Source organism: Phyllostomus discolor, chromosome 4, assembly GCF_004126475.2.
Source record: "Phyllostomus discolor isolate MPI-MPIP mPhyDis1 chromosome 4, mPhyDis1.pri.v3, whole genome shotgun sequence".
In the NCBI taxonomy this organism is placed as follows: domain Eukaryota; kingdom Metazoa; phylum Chordata; class Mammalia; order Chiroptera; family Phyllostomidae; genus Phyllostomus; species Phyllostomus discolor.
The window spans coordinates 199,511,333-199,533,967 of NC_040906.2; the positions used below are offsets into that span (position 1 = coordinate 199,511,333).

Genomic DNA, 22,635 nt, shown 5'->3' on the forward strand with positions numbered 1-22,635 from the left:
CCTAACCCCACCTCCCACCCCCACCTCTGGCAGCCACTAATCTATTCTCTGTGCCTATGAGTTTAGTTTCTTTTAGATTTGACATATAAGATAATATAACATTATTATTTCTCTGTCTGGCTTGTTTTACTTAGCACAATGACCTCAAGTTCATCCATGTTGTCAGAAGTTGCAGTATTTTCTTCTTTTTTATGACTAAATACTATTCCATTGTGTGTGTGTGTGTGTGTGTGTGTGTGTGTGTAAATATAAAAACATAAACCTCCCAATAAAAAAATGTCCAGCACTAGATGGCTTTACCATCAGGTTTATCCATTTATCCATTGAGGGAAACTTAGTTTGTTTCCATGTATTCACTGTTGTAAATAAAACTGCAGTGAACCTGGGGTTGAAAATACCTCTTCAGGATAGTGATTTCATTTTCTTGGGTATATACTGAGAAGTGCAATGGTTGGATCATACAATAGTTCTAGTTTTAACTTTTTGAGGAACCTCGATAATGTTTTCTACTGTGGACATACCAATTTACACTCCCAGCAACAGAGCACAAGGGCTCTCTCTTCTCCACATCTTGGCCAGTAGGTATTATCTCTTGTCTTTTTAATCACCATTCTGACAAGGAATATCCTATTGTAGTTTTGATTTGTATTCCCATGATGACTAGTGATAGTGAACATCTTTCCATGTACCTATTGACCACTTGAATATCTTTCTTGGAAAAATGTCTATTCAAATCCTTTGGACATTTTTAATTGGATTATTATTATTATTTGATAATGAGTTTTTAATATATTTTGGATATTAACCTCTTATCAGATATGTGGCTTGCAAATATTTTCTTCCATTCCATATGTTGCCTTTTCATTTGTTTAATCATTATTTTTGCTGTGCAGCTTTTTTTGTTTGATTTAGTTCTACTTGTTTATTTTTGTTTTTGTTGGTTTGATTTTGATGTCATATCTAAAAAATCATTGCCAAGGTCAATGCCAAGAGGCTTTATCCTTATGTTTTCTTCTAGTTTTATGATTTCAGGTTTTACACTTAAGCCTTTATTCCATTACAGTTAATTTTTGTGTGTGGTGTAAGCTAGGGGTCTAGTTCCATTCTTTTCAATGTAAATATCCAGTTCACCCAACATTTTAAAAGAGATTATCCTTTCCACATTGAGTAACCTTGGCTCCCTTATCAAACATTAGTTGACTGTACATGCATAGGTTTATTTCTGGGCTTGATTTTGTTCCAGTTGTCTACATGTCTGTGTATATGCCAGTACCATACTGTTTTGATTATTATAGCTTTGGAATATAGTTAAAATCAGGCTTTGCTCTCCTATCTCAAGATTGTTTTGGTTGTTTGGGGTCTTTTGTGGTCTATGTGAATTTTAGGATTATTTGTTCTATTTCTGTAAAACGTGCTATTGAGATCTTGCTAAAGATTGCATTAAATCTATAGATTGCTTTGGTTACATGCACATTTTAACAATATTAATTCTTCCAATTCATGAATGTGGGACTTCTTTCCATTTCAATGTCTTTCATCAATAGTTTTAAATGTACAGCTCTTACTACCTTGGTTAAATTTTCCTAAGTATTTTATTGCTTTTGATGCTATTGTAAAAAAGATTTTTGTCAGATAATTCACTGTTAGTGTATAGAAATGTAACTGACTTTTGTATGTTGAATTTGTATCCTACAACTTTACTGAATTTGTTTATTAGCTCTACGTTTTTTTATGGAATCTTTAGCATTTTATATATATGAGATCATGTCATCTGCACACAGGGACAATTCCACATCTTCTCTTCTGATTTGCATGCCACTTATTTCTTTTTCTTGCTTGATTGCTCTGGCTAGAACTTTCAGTGTTATGTTGAATAGGATTGGTGAGAGTGAGTAAGTACCCTTGTCTTCTTACTTCTGATCTTAGAGGAAAAACTTTTGAATTTTGTCAAATGTTTTTTTCTGCATTTATTGAGATGATTAAATGATTTTTATCTTTCATTCTAGTACTGTGATGTATCACATTTGTTGCTTTGATATGTTGAGCCATTCTTGCATTCCAGGAATGAATCCAACTTGATCATGGTGTATGATTCTATTAATGTGATGTTGAATATGGTTTGCTAGTACTTTGTTGAGAATTTTTGCATTTATATTAATTGGGGTTATTACCCTATAGTTTCCTTGTGGTGTACTCACCTGGCTTTGGTATCAAGGTAATACTGGCCTCATAACATGAGTTTGAGAATGTTCCTTTCAATATTTTTGAAGAATGAGAAAAACTGGCTTTAAATATTGGACAAACTTTACCTTTAAAACCATCTGGTACTGGAATTTTGGGGGGAAGATTTTTTATTACTGATTCAGCCTCTGTATTCTTTATTGATCTGTTCAGATATTATATTTTTTCCTGATTCAGACTTGGTAGGTTGTATATTTTTAGGAATTTATCCATTTCTTCTGGGTTGTCCAATTTGTTGGTGTATAATTTTTCACAGTAGTCTCTTATGATCCTTTGTATTTCTTGTAATGTCTCCACTTCCATTTACACTTTTTATTTATTTGGACCCTCTGTCTTTTTTCTTGGTTAGTCTACATAAAGGTTTGTCTATTTTGTTTAGCATTTCAAAGAACCACTTAGTTTTATTAATTTTCTCTATTGCTCTCCTAGTCTCCATTCCATTTATTTCTGCTCTAATCTTTATTATTTCCTTCCTTCTGCCAACTTTGGGCTTAGTTTTTTCTTCTTTTCTGGTTCCTTAAAATGTAAAGTTAGGCTGTTTATTTGAAATCTTTCTTTTTCTTAATGTACACATTTATCAGTGTAAATTTCCCTCTTAGAACTGCTTCTGCTGCATCCTGCAGATTTTGGTATATTGGGTTTCCTTTTTTGTTTATCTCAAGATATTTTTACTTCCCTTTGATTTCTTCTTTGATCCATTTGGTGTTCAGGAGTGTGTTGTTTAATTTCCACATATTTGTGAATTTTCCAGCTTTCTTCCTGTTACTGATGTTTAGTTTCCTAATATTGTGGCTGGAAAAAATACTTGATATAATTTTTATGTTTTTGAATTTGCTGAGACTTGTTCTCTAGCCTAACATATAACATATTCCAGAAAACCTTCCACGCTTCGAGTGGGGCAGGTATTGCAGCTGTTGGGCTCTGCAATTGCTCCTGGTTGGGTGGGGTCTCAGGTCGTGCTCTCAGACCAGATAATACTGCTGGCTGGATTCTGTGTTCCAGTGGGGGCACGGGCAGGGATCTGCAATTGGAATGGGCCTCAGGCTATGCTCTGTGATCATTCAGGGCTGCAGGCTGTGCGCTGGAGTTGGTGAGACCACAGTCTGGGCTTTGCCATCAGGTAGGTCACTGGCTATGCAACCCTGTTGGGCAAGGTAGCTGTCCAAGTTCTCTCATCTGGGGCTGCCTGCTGTGTCTGACAGTGGGTGGGGCTGGAGACTGTGTTTAATGGTCAAGTTGGGTTGATGTCCAGGCTTTTGTGTCAGGTGGGGCTGTGGGTGATGCTTGGTGATTAGGCAGAGTCAGTGGCTGGGATATCTCCTTGGGCAAGGTTGCAGGCTGTACTCAGCAATCAGAGAAAGCCCTAGGTTGGACTCCACTGCTGGGAGGGGTTGTAGTTTAGGCTCCTTGGCTGGCAGGGCTATGGACTGGACGCTGAGGCTGCCCAAGGTCTCTATTCAGGGACCAGAAGCTATGATGAACAGCTGAGTAGGGCTGCTGGCTTGGCTCCCTGGCCAAGCAGGGCTATTGAGTGGGCTCTGTGGCTGCCTGGGTTCTCTAGCCAGGCTTCCTGGTGTGACAGGATGGAAGCTATGCTCAGCTGTTGGGCAGGGCTGAGAAGTTGTTTCCCTGCTCAGACTGAGTAGTAGAAAGGGCACCAAAGGCCAGTGTGGCCCTTTGTGTAGGGATTCAAATTAGGAAGAACTGTCAACTGAACTCCAAGACCAACTGGGGCCACCGATTGGGCTCTATGGATGGGCAGAGATCTCTTCTTGGGCGCAGCTGCCAGCAGGAATGCAGTCCACCAAGATCTGAGTACTGGTTACTCTAAGCCCCACCCCTCTTCTTCGTTCTGCCTGATCCTCAGTGGTCAAGCCCCCCCCCGCCCCAGATTCCTCTAGTGATCTGCATGAGGAGACACCCAAGTGAGTCCCCTAGGAAACATCTTACAATATTGAGGGAGCTGGATGTCCACCTTGGCCTTTCTTTTCCTGCTGGAGAAACCATAGGTAGACTCCAGGAGCCCTCTTGGTGCAATGCTCTCTCTGGGTCCAGGGGGTGCTCTTAGTGCAATGCTGTGCAACTCGGGGGAGGGACGATATGGTCAGACGATGTGGTCTCTCACCCTTCTAATTGGATCCTCCTGGTCTCTGTCCTCCAGGGGGGTGCTTCAGCCACACCCCCAGGTTCTGGGATTTTCACACTGGTGTCTTGTCTATGGATAGGTGCTTGTTGGTCTTCTTGTGAGGGGGCCTTAGGTCAGAAACAACCTATGTTGCCATCTTGGTGATGTTGCTCCTCCACATTAATTTGAATCTGTCTCAGAGGAGAGACTCATGATGGAGACCACTGTGGAACCAGTACTGGGGTGTGAAAAGCAGAACTGTAACTCACAGGTTGCTGGAGGCACAGTGTGAATTAAAAATTTTAGAGGACCCAGCCACGGGGCGGGTGCACGTTTTTATTTCCCTCTAGGAGTCTGACCAAGTAAATACTGGAAAAAAGTCCCTTGGTGCTTCTGATCAAGCGTTAGTTAAAATCACTACAGAAAGTAAAGCTTGAGGGCTTTTATAATTATATGTAAGTGCCGTAATACAGATAAAGATTTTAATTTTAGCTTTAACCCCCACTGGTAATGGTCTTGAATTGGCTATATAGCATCTCTGAATTTGTTCTTCATCTATAACACAGAAAAAATGGACAAAATGCTCTCTGAAGCCCTGTTAAGCCTCCATATATTTCTGCCCAATTAAGTCTACAAGAATTAAGTCCATTGGCAAGAGAAACATACAAAAACTCCATGTGGGGGAATAGAAGAAAATGCATTTGTTATCAATTTAATCTGTCCATTTAAGAATTTTTCCCTTTGGAGACAGACTGCCATTTATTTATCTGGCTTTTATCACATGCATCCCAAATGCTACAGTTTTTACAGAATTGTGGTCAAACATCATCTGCAGAGAAAACGGCGGTAAATCTCACATGATTAAAGCAAAACTGACTAAGCACCCACTTTGCCCTAGGTGCTGTGCTAAGTGCTTTTCTCGTTATTTTCCACAATAACACTATGAGCCATGTATTCAGAGTCAACACACACAAAAATCTGAGGGTTGAAACAGTTTGTTACTTTGCCCCAGGGCATGCAGAAAAGTGGTGAAACCAGAATTTGAACCCACAAAGTCTTTACTTTTAATCACTGGTATATGGACTTTTAAAACTTTTATTTAAAATTTAATTGAAAGGTAATATGAACATATATTAATATATTAAAAAGTCAAAAATTACCACTAAGCTTCCAACAAAGCAATGCCCTGAAACAACCACCTCTTATATTTCTGTCTCTTACAGCTCTGTCTTCTGTTTTTGGCTTCCACGTGTCTGAGTAACACATTGATATTTCTTGATTTTCAAATGTTAGACATTATTGATGCTTCCAGTGCCGAGACAGAGTAACCTTCTGCGTGGCTCACAGGACTCCAATTACTGTTTTAGCACATCTTATAGCTAGAGCAATAATCGTTGTTTGCATGGTTATGGTTATTCGCTATTTTTCACATTTGAACAACAAAATAGGCTATGGTTATATTTATTGTTTTATGCAACTTTTTGTTTTTCTGGATTTAATCATTGTTCCTCTTCTCTCTCCTTTCCTCTTTTTCTCTAAAATTTATACTGCTAGGTTCTATTCCCTTTCTTTAGGAGCTAGTGAAACTCCTTCCTGTGTGGGTAAGGCCATGAGGCAATCTAGTTCAACTGTTTGCCTTCTTGGGGACATCTGTCCTGGAGCAGACTGCCCTCCATTCCGGACAGTGTCCTCCAGGCTGCAGTAAAACTGTCACCTGGGGCACCTCTTCCCCTTTATCCTGGGGATGTCCTTCCCTTTCTCCTCGGTGGGATATTGTTTTTCCTCTCATGTCAGCCTGGGCAGCATATCTTTCGTTAGCTTCTTGCAAATGCGTTCATAGGAGGTAAATATCTTGCACATTAAGTGGCAGGTGGAATACTCGAAAGCTAGACACAGTTTTCTTAACTTCTGTAAGGTACTGTGCCATTGTCTCCTAGCATCCAGTGCTGTTTTGGAAAAATCAGACTCTTTCATCTTGGAAGCCTTTAAGTTCTTCTCTTTATCCCTCCATGTTCTGAAATCTTATAATGGCTTTGCTTTGTTTTGCTTTGTTTTGTTTTGTTTTTTTGTTCCTGGATGCATATAGGGTTTGTGCACCCAGTAACTGGATTAGAATTTTAAGCTCTTGCTTAAATCCTGGCTGCGGTATAAACCTGGCTAGTGACGCCGTGGGATCTGGTGCAGTGGGTGGGAGTTGCACCATTTGGGAAGGAGTGTTTCTCTCTGTTTTTAATATCTTGGTTCCGGCCTCAATGGGGGCCTGGACCCCCACGTCCAGAGTCCCCCTGGTCTGCCTTCTCCAGGAGCGAATCTTGAGTCTCCTACTGCAGAAAACAAAGCAACACTGCCTGGCTAGCTGATCTGGGGGAGGGATCTGAAGTCCAATCACTCCTTATTCAGACTTTTGAGCAATCTGCCATTTCAAAGCCCTGCAGATTTAACACCTGTACTTCCGAGCCTCCTTGGAGCTCTGGCATGAGTCGCGTTTCTCCTTCCTCCGTCTCTGAACACTGCCATTATTCATCTGTTCACTTCTTCCAGAGTTCTGTTGGACGTCCGTCATCTCTATCATCGCTTCTGTTCTCTTTGCCCCTGTGAGTTTCGACTTTTTTCCGTCCTTCGCTATCGTTTTATTGGAGTTCTAGAAGTGGGTAGGTCTATACATGTATATTATCAATTTGCTGTATTTGCTCTTTTGATTTTCTTAACCTTTGCAAAATGACAATACTAATCATTAGATTTTAACTTTATCACCGTAGTTATCATTACCATGTTCTTCAGGAAATCTGAATTATTGAAGGCCAACTATGACCCTCCTCAGATTTAATCATTATAATTTTAAACATCAAAAAGTCAATCAGAGAATTTGACTCTACAAAAACTGAAAAGAAAATCCCGCTAACAATTGTTTTTAAAAACAAATGCTAATTTAAATAGCAAAGTAAACCTGATGCCTAAAAAAATATATTGCAATACCTCTTCTCATCGGTTTAAATAGATTGTAAAATAAAGTAAATATAGAAACTACTTCATAGGATTGCAGAAATAGGTCTGTTTATATATATGTTAAACATTTTTTAAGTTAAACAACGTGGTTATAGTGTCCTAAATACTAATAAAAGTAACCAGAGTGTGGACAGTGATTTTCAGTCTGACGGCATGGAGTGGCAATCCTTCTTCAGGGGAAGTACGGTGTTACGTATGGCAACTGGAGTCTTCTCTGCTTAGCAGGAGCAAGCAAGGGGAGTGGGAAGTGCAAATCCCCTCTGTGTGCACTTCTCAGGGTCACCCCCTTTTGCTTTGGTGGGCCCAGTGTTGTACACTAGTGCGGTGTGCTGTCTTTGGTACACACAAAGGTGCAATGGCTGTGTGCTAAACAGAGTTACTTTAGACTCTAAAATCTCTAATATGCACTCTCAGCTTTCTGAGAGCAGCTTTTTTCCCTTGCTACTATATGCAGGGGAAAAAAGGCCCCTTTCTAAGTTTATGGTGATGGCACAGTGACCCACAAGGAAACAAACAAAACCATCAGATTACTTTAGATACATCATCGCAGCTCAACCTAACCTACCATCTTAGGATGGCCCCTGGTGGACCAACAGCACTGACCCGACGATGGCCCATCTCTGAAGAGTTAACTCTGTGGTGGCATGGAGCTCATCTGTCCCAAGCAGCTGTCCAGCCAAGGCCTCCCCTTTCTCACTGAACCCGCCTGGCCGCCTCCTGATTTTCCATCCCCATTCGCCTCCCACACTCACCCCGCTGTCCTGGCCTGCAGGACAGATATTCAAAGGCCTATTTATCTTCTTCAATCGCTCTGAGTTTTACCTGCTGCTCATTTAGCTTTCTCTGTATTTCTTCCGAGTCACAGGAATCATAGACGATGGGCTTGGCCAGCTCCGACTCGATGTGAGCCAGCCACGTCCTCAGGCTGCTCATGTTCTTGTCCAGCTGCTGTATGGCGACCAGAGTCTCCTTCAGCTTCTTTATCCTGCGGGCAGAGGAGGACAAGCATCAGTGTCCATGAAAGGCCCCAGCAGAAGGGGGCGCTAGTTCTGCAGTCAAAGTGCCTAAAGCCCAGGTCCCTCCTGGCTCAGCCACTTGCTGGTTGTGTGACACAATCTTCCCGTGTCTCTGTTTCCTCATCTATAACATGGAGATGAAGAGTCCTTGTGGGGTTTAAATGCAGCTAATGCTCTAGGGTACAGGGAGAAAAGTCAATAAATATTGGCTATGACTATATTCAATAGAGCTATAATAATATATCGGCAATAGAACCCTAATGGTTATCACAAAAATTGTTATTTCCATAAACAATATACTGTTTATACTCTTATGAAGAATTCCCGGGAGAAAGCAGAGATTCTGAAGGCACGATGTTGTAATACCAAGGAGCCTTGGGTACAGTGGATGGAAAATGAGGGCAGAAGGGAGATGAAGAGGTAGTACGAGAAGACTCATGGGTAGACCAGAGTAAGATATAAGCAACCTGTAGTGACAAGCTGACGGGCTGGAATGCAGTGTTAAAGATAAACAGGAACTTTGCCAAGCTTTATTGGTGACAGAGTGATAAGACCAGTTCTAATGTTGAGTATGTACGTTTGAAGCAGGCTGTTGTGAGCACCCACTCAGGGAATAAGTAGAGGAGTCCAACCAGCTTCCATCAAAGCCCACACTTGGGAAACAGTGAGAACGGAGGTGAGGACTACATTGCTATGTTCATGGACTGGCATGATGTGAGGCAGAAGGAGTTAGAAACAATGTGTTTTGCAGCTGGGTGTCTAGAAGGATGCTGCTCAGAGTACACAGGACAAGGAGCAAGTTCTTGGGAACTAAGGATGCATTAAGTTCTGGATATACAGAGTCTGAAGGATCAGGTAGACAGACACATATGGAAATGGAGTTCTAGGGGCCGAGGAGACGATGGAGTTGATTGCATTGGTGTAGGTGCTGCTGGCCTAGAATTGAGGCCCAGTGAAAGTATGGTCTACATTGACCAATGAAAGTGAGGTCAAAGTATGATCTGAAAGCCTCCTCTATTAGATTTGCCAGGTTTGCTCATACACATGCATATTCCTAGATGCCAACCCAGTCCTGTTGAACCAGCAACTCTGCACCTGCAGCCAGGGAATGTGCATTGTTAACAAGCACTCCACAGGAGCCTTATGCAGACTAACACTGGGGACTAGTGGTCTACCGGGTCGATGCAGAGCAGGACAGTATGACCAGGCCTACAAAGAGGACCTGTGACCTGGCAGTAAGAAAGGCCCTGCTGAACTTAAGTGAATAAATAGTTCATTAAGAGAACAGAAACCATTGGGTGTTTTCTGGGTGACACAATACACTTATGGTTGGGGAGTATTGCTAATTATTTTAAGAAAGGGGGCAGCGAAGGAGAGTAAACATGGTATGGCACCTGTAGAATGATCTAGGCACCTGCCAGCTTCTCACCCCCACCTCCCTCACACCCGTCTCTGACCACTCTGATAGGCTTCCCTGGAAAAGAAACGCTGCTGTGAAGAAACTGTCTCATAACCGAAGTATTCTGAGCATTTTGATTACTTTTAACTGCATAAAACTTATGCAATTAAAACTTATCACCACTTATTAAACTTATGCAAATTAAACTTACCACCACTTCTCTTATGGTTTCTAAAATCAGGGTGTCTCAAATGAGAATCTAGTCATGACACAGTCAATTTCCTGTGTCACACAAATACGTTTAAAAGGATTTTCACTATGGGCAGTGCTTAATGATATCTACATTTCATTCATTATGATAATAATAATAATGTCTATATTTGAGTAACAATTCAGTTCATAAAGGCACTCTGAGGTGCATTACCTTATATTGTTTTGAAAAAAAAAGTATTTAAAAATTATGGTCCTACTTCAAAACATAGCCTATTGATCAGGGTATGGAAAGCACGTGTTGCAATATGTATATCATTAGTCATAACTCCATTCAAAATAAGACTTCTCTAATTAGCTTTATAAATATAAATTGTACTGTGTCCCCAGGGCATTTCAAGGTATCAGCCTTGAATAATAATTAGCCAAGAACTTTTACATACAATCCGTTCACTTTTCTTAAGACACTGTTCACTTACTTGGGTGGCAGTCAGTGAATGGCAGTTTCAGAACGGCTGCTGGGCGCCAAGCACAGGGGGAGCATTCCAGACAAGCCCTCAGCATGGGCTTGGGCATGCACAAGGCCCTGGCCAGCAGTGCGGCGGCCCAAACTGAAAGGATCGTTTACCATCAATAAGCCCACTGCAACAGGCCCGAAGGAGGGCTTATTGCACCGAGATGCCTGTCCTGGTTTCCCCCGGTAAGAACATCCTCTTGGGGACCTCTCCCACTTGAGCAGCTTCCTGTCCTCAGAGTCGGTAAGACTGGGGTGCTGACTACGCTTTCGGACGGGGTTTTATAACAACCTTGTAAAAATCTTCCGGGTGTTGTTTGGAGCCGGAGGCCAGAGGAGTACCTGGTGATTGCTTCCTGCTCACCGTTACTTAAACTCCCTGGCATTACTTTTGCACAAGGTTCTCTCCCTCAGGGTAAGTTCCTTGGAGAGCCGGAGCTGTGAATTTCCATCCACTTTTGCTCCTCCCTCTTCCCTGCCATGCTAAGTGTGGCACAAAGTTGTATACTTCTTAAATGCCTGCTAAACATTAATAATCACCATTCTAAGTAAGATACTTTTACTTAGCTAGTGTAATTTATTTCAAAATTTATTTGATAATAATTAGTTGATATTAAACATATATTTAAATTTTCCTTTAAGTCCAACATTTGCAAATGGTTTATTTGTACTGAAATTCATTTTCTTGATTCAAAATTTGCTGGCAAAAATGATTAAAGGATCCAAGGCACAAAGAGATGGGAGTAAACACTGTTTCACTGGATATTGTCTGCATTAGCCAAATAATTTACAGGATTAGCTGTCTTGTATAATGTTGAATGAGTTCCAATGGTCAGAGTTAGTGTGCAATATGTCAAGGGCATTGTGACATGGAAATGCTTGTTCATATAATCCACTGGGGCCAAGTTCCTCTTTCAAATGAATGTGTAAATCTTAGCAAAGTCAATGGGGTGAGTATTTAGGTGGCTCTCCTTTCACGTTTTTAAAAAAGTGTATTTGACTACAAATAGCAAAATATAATGTGTGTGTGTGTGTGTTGCGGGGAACAGATGTGAGCTGAGAGAGAATGGCTAGCGAACCCCCATACATCTTCCTGAGTTTATTAAACTTCATATTTGAAGGACAAGGATCACTTTTTAAGAGAAAGGATCCATCTTTTCCCCATCATTTCTTTAAAGGAAATCCTTGGGTAGAGTATTACAATTATTTTTATTTATCTGGCATTATAAGAAGTTTGAGCAACATTCTTTTGGGCAGCATGCAGGATTATAATTCAAAGTAGATGTCTACAGACATTACCAGCCTAGGTAAGTTTACAGGCCTGTTAAATCTGGAAGTCCCTGCAGCTTGGTTTATTTGTACTAAAATTCATTTTCTTGATGATTTCTGAAAGGAGACCCTTATGGGTCTCCTTTACAGTCCAATGTGCCTTATCGGCCCTTGACCTTGCTGAAGAAGGAGTCTGCTACTAAACCCACTTGTCCAGCTTCTTAATCCTTAACATTGTCACATGAATATATATACACACGCACACACATATCAATAGAAAGATAGATAATATCTCACTACTTTCCTTCCAATTTATTTAGTAGATCCATCACCCAAAACCAAAAGTTTATATTCTCAATACAAATAGCACCAAAAGTAACATTAATAAATCCTATTTGACAATAGGAATGTATTTGGGGGATGTAAGGAGGCAACAAGAAAGATATTTTTAAAAAGCAAATGAAAATTATTGAGACAATGATATTCTAACAGGAAAAACCATGAAATGAACACTTGCATATGCTACTATTTTAGATATAAATTTCTATCTTTTGCACATGTTTTAAGATCTTTATACTCGGTAGTGACCACAACCTACTGACAAACCTAACCAGAAACAACTCTTTCTCACACATAAAACCCTCCAGGCCCCTAAAACATGAGTAGATTTGCATTTAACAAAGGGAAAGCTTTCAGCTACAGCGCTGTGAAGCGGCGAAGGCTGAATTTCAGTTCCATCAGGAGCCCGTCCTTTAAATAGCAAATGATGGACTAACTGGATTTTTTTTTCTGAATCTCCTTCCTGTGTCTCAGGCTCTACAGTAGCCATGTCCCTCGGATGACGCATACAGTCCAGAGACAACTGGCATGCCGAGCCGTAACCAAGTTCATTAACCTTTTCATCCATCTCCATGTGCCCAGTAGGCGGACAAGAAAACAAACCAACAACGAACTCTCAGGAGTCCCCAGCCAGCAATCTCCTCACCCCAATCCTCTCCACTTAACATTGGCAAAGGCAACTACGGAGTAAAGCTCCAGCCTCTAACCTATAAAGCCCACGTAACACGAAAGCTATGCACAATGGAAGAAACTCGAGGAGATGCCTGCCTTGTGACATCGCAGTTACACTCTGGGAGATCTGCGTCCACACAGCCGTCCTCCGCCATCCTCCAAGCACACGGAGCTTCCGCCACCACCATGAAGCTGCCACCTGCAAAAGTTAGGTCTGCGGAGCAAAAGGCTGAGTCCTGCGTGGGGATGAAAGTGTCCCCTTGTCTGTGTTTGGAAGTATGAAAAGGTTCACTCTAGACAAATGTTGGTTAAGTCTCTGCCTGATAATATGACACTGAGCAGTGACAAGTGGTCATGTTTCTAAATAAAACCGACATTCATTAACATGTGCCAGGCTTGATCTCCTGGAATGTAGGCCACGAGGGTGAGGAGGGGAAAAGGCTCAGGGTAATCTGCAAGGAGGGGGAGGCGCCGGGTCTAAAGAAAGAAGGATCTCAAAAATAAGGCCGGCTGCAGACGCTCCGTCGCTCTGGAAGGACCAGCAACTTTTCTCGTGGGCTATTTGCTCACTTGGAAAAAAATATTTGAAAAAGATTAATCATCCAAATGCAAATAAACACAACCTCTGCAAGTACAGCCAAGTGCAGTGGCACAAAGGAATAACTTCTCTTTTTCTTCAGTTTCCTAAGCCGGCTAAGTGGTGTGAGTAGGGGTTTCAGAGGGTGTTGGGGAAGGTGGGGAGGAAAAGATACTCTGTGGGAAAGTGCTCGGTCTTACCTTTGAGTAGGCTATTTGAGCGTGGATGATAATGAGGAACTATTACTCTCCACTTACATGTTCAAAGCCTTTGTCTTTTTGAAAATAATTATATAGTGTGATACAAATGACATGTTCATTTTAAGATGACTATAAAAAACATCTGTTCATTTGCTTGGTGGAATTTCAGGTAACTTTTTTTTCTTTTGTGAATTTCAAAAGTTTCTAAATATTCTGCAGAGTCTATATTAATTTCATAATTTAAGTTTTTTAAAGAAAACAAACTCCCACATTATTAATTACTGGTAATTTAATACCATGTGACTAATGTTGGCTGTTTTAATCCTTCATGAATTAAGGTATACATACACACCAATAAATTATAACTAAATACATAACATTTGCCGGGTTCTTTTTAAAAGGCCTATATAATAAATTGCAAGTAAAATAAAACAAGACATTTGGTTCTGGTTGTACGAGCTGACTGCTTTCAAAAGAGAAACACATTTTCCTTGTAAAAGATGCAACCGGGCCCTGGCTGGTGTGGCTCAGTGGACTGAGTGCCAGCCTGCAAACCAAAGGGTCGCTGGTTAGGTTCCTAGTCAGGGCACATGCCTGGGTTGCGGGCCAGGTCCCCGTTGGGGCCATGTGAGAGGACAGATGTTTCTCTCTCAAATCAGTGTTTCTCTCCCTCTCTTCCTCCCTTCCTTAATCTTTTCTCCAAAAAAATAAAATCTTTAACAACATTTTTAAAAAAAGACCCCAAGCTGTGTTTTACTTAAGAAATTTACTCCAGAATACTTAGTTATCGAATTATTTTTCAACCCTTTCTACTTAAAGATAGTCCATTGTGGTTTTTAAATAAAATAATCACTTCTCTAAGTTATTTTTTACAATCAGGAGTATAAACACCATAAGCTTTGCTTAAAGGAATATATTGGTCATGAATCCATAAGAGTAGACACATTTATTTTTTCTTGATTATGACTAATATTTTTCAAAACTTGATATCTTTAAAAATGTTATTGGCATCATTTTCCTTGGGTTAATTCCTTTTTATTTTACTTTGTTTTCCTCATGGGTAACAGAAAGGTTTTTTTTCATTATCATTGGAACAATATATTGAATCCAATGTACTAACTATAACGCAAGTCTCTAAAGACACAATTGTGGTAACAGCAAAAAATGGCAACAATGTCAATGTCCACCAATAGGGAAGGTATTGGATAAGTCAAGGTATATTAAGACAATAACTACTCTGTAGTTATGTAAAAGAACAAGATAGCATATATAATATTTTATAATATACATGGTCCTTTCCCTTGGGTTGTCTCATTGGAGATGTGACAATAATTTTAATGAACATTTTGAAAATGAGGATTCTGGGGCTCAGAGAGGTTATGCAGTAAGCCTTAGGTCACACAGCCAGAGAACAAGGTAGACTAAACTGCGGACTCTTGATTATTGTTGTGCTGTTTCCATGCTTTCTGCATCATCGTCTTGCCGATCTTGGCCAGACATTTCTGAATTGACCGCCATGAGGTAATAACAGCCAGAGATTCCAAGAATGAGGTTTTCTTTCTCCTTTAGCATGGGTGGAACCCCTGTTAGACTGAAACCCCTTTGCAAGCCAGCAGCTGCAACGTCAAGGAGCCTTTCTTGCACTACATACTAGGTTCACCTACCCCTAAAGTAGAGACTCTAACGCCCCTCTGGGATGAGAGCTGACATTTAGTGAGCATTTCACAGAGCTCCGTGGTTTACAGGTACTGTCTCAGTGAATCCTCCTAGTAACCTTTTACATAGGCGGCAACATGGCAGTTTAGGTGAAGCAGGAACACGTTATAAGTCAGGCAGTTGAAGCCCAGAACAGGTAAATTGACCTCCAGAGCAGGTAAATTTACAGAGAAAGTGGATCAGTGGTTGCCTGGAGCTGGGGGAAGGAGGGCGGGTGGAGGGAAAAACTGATTGCTAATGGGTAACAGGGTTTTTATTTGGGGTGAAGGAACTATTTCAAAATTGACTGTGGTAATGAATGCACAGCTCTGTAAATAAACTAAAGATCACTGAACTGAACATTTTCAATAGATGAGTTGTATCATACATGAATTGTATCTCAATAAAAGTGTTATTGAGAAAAACAGGAGGCAAGTAACTAATGTGCACTTTTTTTGTTTTTTTTTTTTAAGATTTTATTTATTTTTAGAGAGGGAAGGGAAAGCGAGAGAGAAAGAGAGAGAGAGAGAGAGAGAAACATCAATGTGCAGTTGCTGGGGGCCGTGGCCTGCAACCCAGGCATGTGCCCTGACTGGGAATCGAACCTGCGACACTTTGGTTCGCAGTCCAAGATCAATCCACTGAGCTACGCCAGCCAGGGCGTAGCCATTGGCGATGGAGATTTCAGGTTTGATGAAGGGAAGAAGAATACACTGTACCAGAGGATCCAGTTAATTTTTTAAGTCATTGCAACAGAGCCAATAACTTGAGGGTGACCCTGCTAGACCCAAAGATGGAAACAGCGGCACAGTGCACTGTCTGTATAAGATGCACAGAGAGACTGATGCCACCAGACAGACTGTCTGTCAGTCCTGAGCTCTGGAAAAACCGCTGTGTGGCTTTTTGCAGAGGGTTCACGGAGGGAAGGAGAGCCAGAACCCTTGAAGACAGTTTTATAGGAATTACAGTGAAGACTGTTTCTCATGTTGACTCTTGATGAAAACGAGGACTCAGAAAGGCTTCCAATTGTCTTAGCCAGTGCTGACCAGCAGAACTTTCTGGGCTAATGAAAATATTTCCTATCGGCAGTGCCCAATAACACAGCCATCATCGTTATGTAGTTACGGAACACTGAAAATGTGGCCAGCACAACTGACTAGAATGAAAATTAAACTCTAATTATATTCCATTTCAGTAAATTTCAGTAGCCACATGTAGCTAGTGACTGCTACACTGGACTGAGTGGGTCTAGAAAGTATGGGAAGGATGCTAGACTACTCTCCATGGAGCCCTGAAAGTAACTGAGTAACTTGTATTGCTTTAAAATACTGACAATGCTTGGTGGCAATTTAAAAATGCCATGCAAAACACGTCTATTTTGTACTCACAATGGTCTAAGTTAATCCACTGGGGAATGGAAGATGACACTCAACTCTATATTCTATTTGTATGGAGCAGTAAGATGAGTATCAGTGAATGTTTTTTTTTTCCTCTTTTTCGCTCTTTCTCTCTCTTTTCCATGTTTCTGTTAGCTGGGAAGCTGTTTGCCCGAAAGTATGATTTCCTTCAAAAATAGCGTTTCCATTCCCACAAGAGCCCGAAAATATATAGAACTATCAAAAGGTAAAAATAGATTATGTTTGGTTACAATGAATCAGCGTGAAACAAAGCTGGAAGAGGAAGTGGGGTGAGCGAGACTGAATCACAGAAACTCAGCATTTCAGCCGGCAGGACACATTCAAGGATGGGTGTGGGCGATGGTCATTGAGGCCACGCACTAGAGGAGCTCCGGTCACTGAGGAAATGGAAAGCAAATGTGACGGGGGGTCGTTTAGGAAACAAAGGCTTCAAGGAGACTATGAATACCATGTGGCATTAAAAACTCCGGGGCAAATCAATGGTCAACACATCATCTGGCTCACTTTGGAAGAAGGCGGTTAGAAATGGACAACACATTAGATATGAAAGCCTCCTGCAGGAATTGTATCTGTGTGATGGGACTCCCCACAGGTAGAAACATGAGCATGTTAGTGACTATAGTGCAAAGTATGTGTGCCTTAGAAATATGTCATTGATTCAAGTTTACCAATGTATTTTTTTTTTGGAAAAAAAAAGTAAACTAACATGTAGAAAATTCTCCTGTGAACAACCAGACATTAAAGTTATCAATGAACGTGAGTTTGAAGAGGAAGCACCTAATTCGTTTGACGTGTTGGTTAACTGCTGGGCATACACGAAGCTAGCAGCTTCCAATGAAATCATATCAAATTAAATGTAAAACATCTCTGACATAGTACATCCCCCTATTCCGAATCACTGAGCCACTAAAAGTGTTAAAAAGAATATTAACTACATTGACCGGGCTCACGGCAGCGTACGCCAACCCATGAGTCATAAGTAGACGGAAAGGATCCAGGGACCTTTACCAAGAGCGTGGTTTCCCTAAGGAGGGCGTTTATAGTACGAGCAGCTTCGATTTCTCCTTCTGAAATTAGATTTTGTTATTGCTGACTGAGGAGCCCACACTGCTACAGCGCAGGGATTCTAAAACCAATTTAGTCCTAAAAACTAGAGAAGCTTTCATTGAACCACATGCTTCCACCTCTTTATAGTGGGAAATACTCATTACTAGGGCATTTGGCTTGCCATTCTACTTGATTTCTTCACCTGTCTGTATTCTCACCATAAACTCCTTGAAGAAAGGGCCTCTCTCTCTGTAGCCTCAAAAGCTACCCGTCAGTTCCATCGTCAGTACTTTACAAACCAAAGATCGGGAATAGTTTAGGTTGCTGATGTAAATAATGGAACTTTCTTCCTTTGAGCTGCATGTTGCAGAACAGGGACAGGGAAGTCCTAAGTTTGGCAGGGAGGAGAGCACAGTGCTCCAGAACAGGGGCTGCAGAGCCAGGGAGCACAGGCTCTGCCGCTCAGGACGTTAAGTGCCCATGAGCAAACCGGAGCCTCAGCCTCCGCATCTGGAAAATGGGTGTACTAATAAAGCTCACTTCAAAGGGTGCTGTGAATAACGCACAAGAAGATGCGTACGAAGCCTGAAGCATGGTCACTGGCACAAACTGAGGGTTCAGCAGTTGTTGGCTGCTACAGTGCGATCGTCACACATTCTGAAAATAGATGAACAGTTACCCCATTTTTGTTTCATTAAAATACAGCGAACCATAATCTCACCCTCGTCTTTAATGTGAGCCTCTTTGGTAACTCCCTTATAGAAAGAAAATACAGTTAACGTAGAAACTGTCACGCCCACAGGCAGCTTGCGTGGGCACGCAGCACTCAACAGGCGCTATTTCATGTCCGTCTTTCTGCAGCACGGCTGAGGCAAGGAACCCAGGTGCCAAAGGCAAAGGGGGTGGGAAGTGCAGATTGGTAGTAACAAGAGTCACAGGATGTCAAGTATAACACAGGGAAAATAGTAATACTGTAATAACTACGTGTGGTGCCAGGTGGGGACTGGAACTATCGGGGGAGTGCTTTGTAAAGTCTATAATTGCCTAACCACTGTGCTGTACACCCGAAACTAATACAAAATAATATTGGATGCAAAAAAAAAATATATATATATATATATATACTTTTGATTAAATAATTTTTTAAAGCATATTGGGGGATAGCTTCAAAATCAGAATCATACAGCTGTGAATCTAAAGCAGTTGTTACCTAAGTCTCCTAACTGTCATAAAGAAGAACATCCATTCAAATATGCAAGCATTCATTCATTCATTCATTCAAATATCCATTGAGCCCAAATTATACCCAGGCACAGTTCCTGGTGTTTGTGATACGCAGTGAGCAGAATGGACAGAGGTCCCTGCCCTGCATGGAGCCTACGTTCAACATGTAGCAAAGTTCCCCTGCAGTAAAACATCTACTTGGTCATTTCCTCTTTGCATGTCAAATAACATAGTGCCTCATTCAATCATATCAGACTTTTATACGCTAGTAAAGACTTTATATATTTTCATTTTTGACTTTTTCCTTTTTACTCACCTTGCCCTTCTGCAACAGAAAGTAAATGTAGTATTCCTCTCACATATGAGGCAGACACTTACAGCTAAGCTAAGCTAAGAATTCAAGCTAAGCACAGAATTATTGTACAATAAAGCAGCAGATTATTTTTACAATAAAGCAGTGGCAATAATTAGATTTATTCGCTGTTAACCAGAAATATAGTAGGAATGTGATGAATTATTTTTTATTTTTTAATTTTATTACTATAAACCAGTTTCACTTTCTTCCTTAGAGGTAGCTGAATACGCATGAAGGTCTGAAATAAAAAAAAAATTTTCCCCTAGGAATAAATTTGATGGAATATGTATTTCTGCCATTCAGCTAAATGCAAATGCCACTAAATTTATAAATAAGGAGATTTTTAAAGTTAATGAAAGTGGGAAAACATATTTGCCAATGATACTTCGGCAGGGGCTGGATCTCCAAAATATATAAAGGACTCACATGACTCAACACCAGGAAGACGAACAACACAATAAAAAAATGAGCAGAGGACCCGAACAGACACTTCTCCAAGGAGGACATATAGAAGACCCATAGGCTTAAGAAAAGATGCTCAACATCATTAGCCCTCAGGGAGATGCAAACTAAAATCACAATGAGATACCACTTTACACCAGTCAGAATGGCCATCAAACAATCAACAAACAACAAGTGCTGGCGAGGTTGTAGACAAAAGGGAACCCTAGTGCACTGTTGGTGGGAATGCAGACTGGTGCAGCCACTGTGGAAAACAGTATGGAATTTTCTCAGAAAACTAAAAATGGAACTGCCTTTTGACCCAGCAATTCCACTGCTGGGATTATACCCTATGAATCCTGAAACACCAATTCAAAAAAACCTATGCATCCCATTGTTCATAGCAGCACAATTTATAATAGCCAAGTGCTGGAAACAGCCTAAATGCCCATCAGTAAGTGAGTGGATCAAAAACTGTGGTACATTTACATAAATGGAATAGTATGCAGCAAAAAGAAAGAAGGAGCTCCTACCCTTCATGACAACATGGATGGAACTGGAGAACATTATGTTGAGTTAATCCAGGTAGCAAAAGATACATACCACATGATCTCACCTATAAGTAGAAGCTAATGAACAAAAAAACCCAAATGAGCAAAACAGAACCAGAGGCATGGAAACAAGGAACAGAGTGGCAGTGACCAGAGGGGAGTGGGGAAGGAGATAAGGGAGGACAGAAGGGCAAGAGCCTAGTTAAAGAACAAGTATAAATAAACCACGGACATGGACAACAGGGTGGGGATTGACTTTGGGAGCGGGGGTGGGCGGGGCTGGGAAGACCAACAGTGGAAAATTGGGACAACTGTAATAGAATAACAATTAAAAAATAAATAAATAAATTTCATGCCAAAAAAATAAAGTTAATGAAAGTGAATTAAAATGGTGGAATAAAAACACAGAGAGATCTACTGGGTCATCTTGAGCTGAAAGGACGGCAAGCTGAATGCTTTAAAATTGTGCACATACACGTCCTGTTGACTGAGGTCCCCTTTTACCTGGCTGCCATGAGGTCCAGGAGGTGCTGCCACCGGTCATTGACCTTGCTGAGCTTGTATTCAATCTCGGAGGCTTTGCTCTCATGGCTGACTCGAGCAAGTCGCTCTCCCATTTGTTGGAGCTGTATTTTGTTCTCCTGGGCAACAGCAATTTCCTCCTGATAATCCTGCATAATAAATAGCAATCACAGAATTCAGAAAGCGTATTCTTGATCCATGCAGCCTGGCTTTACTAGAAACAGGATAATTACAGTTTTCTACTGCTTGGAAATAGTTCGAGCAGGAGGAACACTGTGTGAATATCCATCGAGGTACACAAGACGGAGCGGAACCGATGATTTTCACTAAGTGTGCAGAGCCCAGGCTGAATTTTTACATAGACAAACTTTTCCTCAATTACCCAGCTGCTTCACTAGCTCATCTTACGGACTGCTGTGGGTAAGGATTGCTGTGGGTCCACAGGACCCATCTACAAGGGGCGGGCCACGAAATGGCCTGGTCAAAGCGACGTGAAGGGCAGCTCCCTGCCACCTCTGCCTGCACTCCCTGACCAGTGACCCTCTTCCTGTCTTGCCACAGTGACAAGACCCAATCTTCCAAATCAACTTTTCCGTTTTTGACTTAAGCTTCTGCTATGCAGAAAATATAAGAAGAGAGGTAGTATAGGAGCATAAACATTTTCGCTTCCTCTTGCTCTAAAGTCAGTGTGGTGAAGGCTGACACTCTCAAGTCAGTGAGCTGGGCAGAGGCCCCCCAGAGCATGACAGGAGCCAGTGAAACTTTAACCTAACCTAACACTGAGCGTCAACCTCAGGCCGGCACCCCCACCTAACCTCGTCTTTACGCTGCTTGAACAAAGTAGGATTCAAAGACCAATGCAATGGGTGTACTTACTAATAGGTATACCGTTTCACCATAAATGAGGTAATTTTACTGAGAAATATTTATTTCAAAGGAATTACTCCAAGTTTAAGATAGTATTTGTAGCAACATAATCCTCTTGGGCTGTCTTTTAGATTAAAGTGTTTTTAAGTGTTAATGCCAGTAGACACCAATATCTTGGTTACAGCCTGCTTATTAATTGCTTCTTCCTATGTTACCAAAATTATTTTCCTTTACAAAAGAGACAGCACACGAGGCAAGCTCATAAAGACTTCTTTTTAAACCTCATGACTTATTCTATACAGAAAACAGTATAATTAATAACATAAAGATGATTCCTGGCATTGTGCCAAACAGTGGACCAAAATTAATGGTAAAACACTAAAGTTTCTCTAGTTGTAAATTACGGCTATATTTTGTTTAAGAGCTAGTTTCTTTCATACCCCCCAAACTATACACTTAAATTTCATGAAGTAAATTAATTAGAATATAGATACACTTAGACAAAATTTATTCTATAGTGAACTTCACTCTAATACCTACGGCACATCAGTCATGCCTAGTGGAACGTTCTCTGATACTCAGGAACCAGCAAAGGGCAGAGCTGTTAGGAGATGACTGAATGAAATCCCTATCATCTGAGCCCACATTTTAAAGAATCACAATATTGACTGGACAAATGCTTATCCTTAGGATTTGCAATCTTAAGTAAATTAATATTACATGTTGGCTTTGGGGGCTTTATTTTTCTCTCTGTATGTGTGCATGGATAAAGATAATTTTTCCTAATACCTTTGTACATTTCTTTTCAGAATGAATGGAACTATAATTCATTCATTCAATAGCTTCTGACTAAGTGCTTCTGAGAGGCTGGCATTACCCTGGATGCAGGGGACAGAGAACAAAACAGACCACATCCTTGTTCCTGTGACACTACCAGCCCCGTGGGG

General features: G+C 40.9%; 1 protein-coding gene across 14 annotated transcripts in view; it reads right to left on the reverse strand.

The window, feature by feature from the left end:
- Positions 1-22,635, reverse strand: part of SYNE1 (spectrin repeat containing nuclear envelope protein 1) — a 433,377-nt gene that overhangs the window by 33,880 nt on the left and 376,862 nt on the right. For 13 of the 14 annotated variants that reach the window (XM_036024918.1, XM_036024914.1, XM_036024915.1 and 10 more), the window contains 2 exons: positions 20,804-20,970; positions 8,195-8,357 (listed from right to left, as the gene is read on the reverse strand). In XM_036024918.1, the coding sequence (XP_035880811.1) occupies positions 8,195-8,357; positions 20,804-20,970 (330 nt within the window). Of the gene's footprint in view, positions 1-8,194; positions 8,358-12,887; positions 13,735-20,803; positions 20,971-22,635 lie in introns of those variants that run through there. The other variant, XM_028510999.2, reaches the window with a different exon arrangement.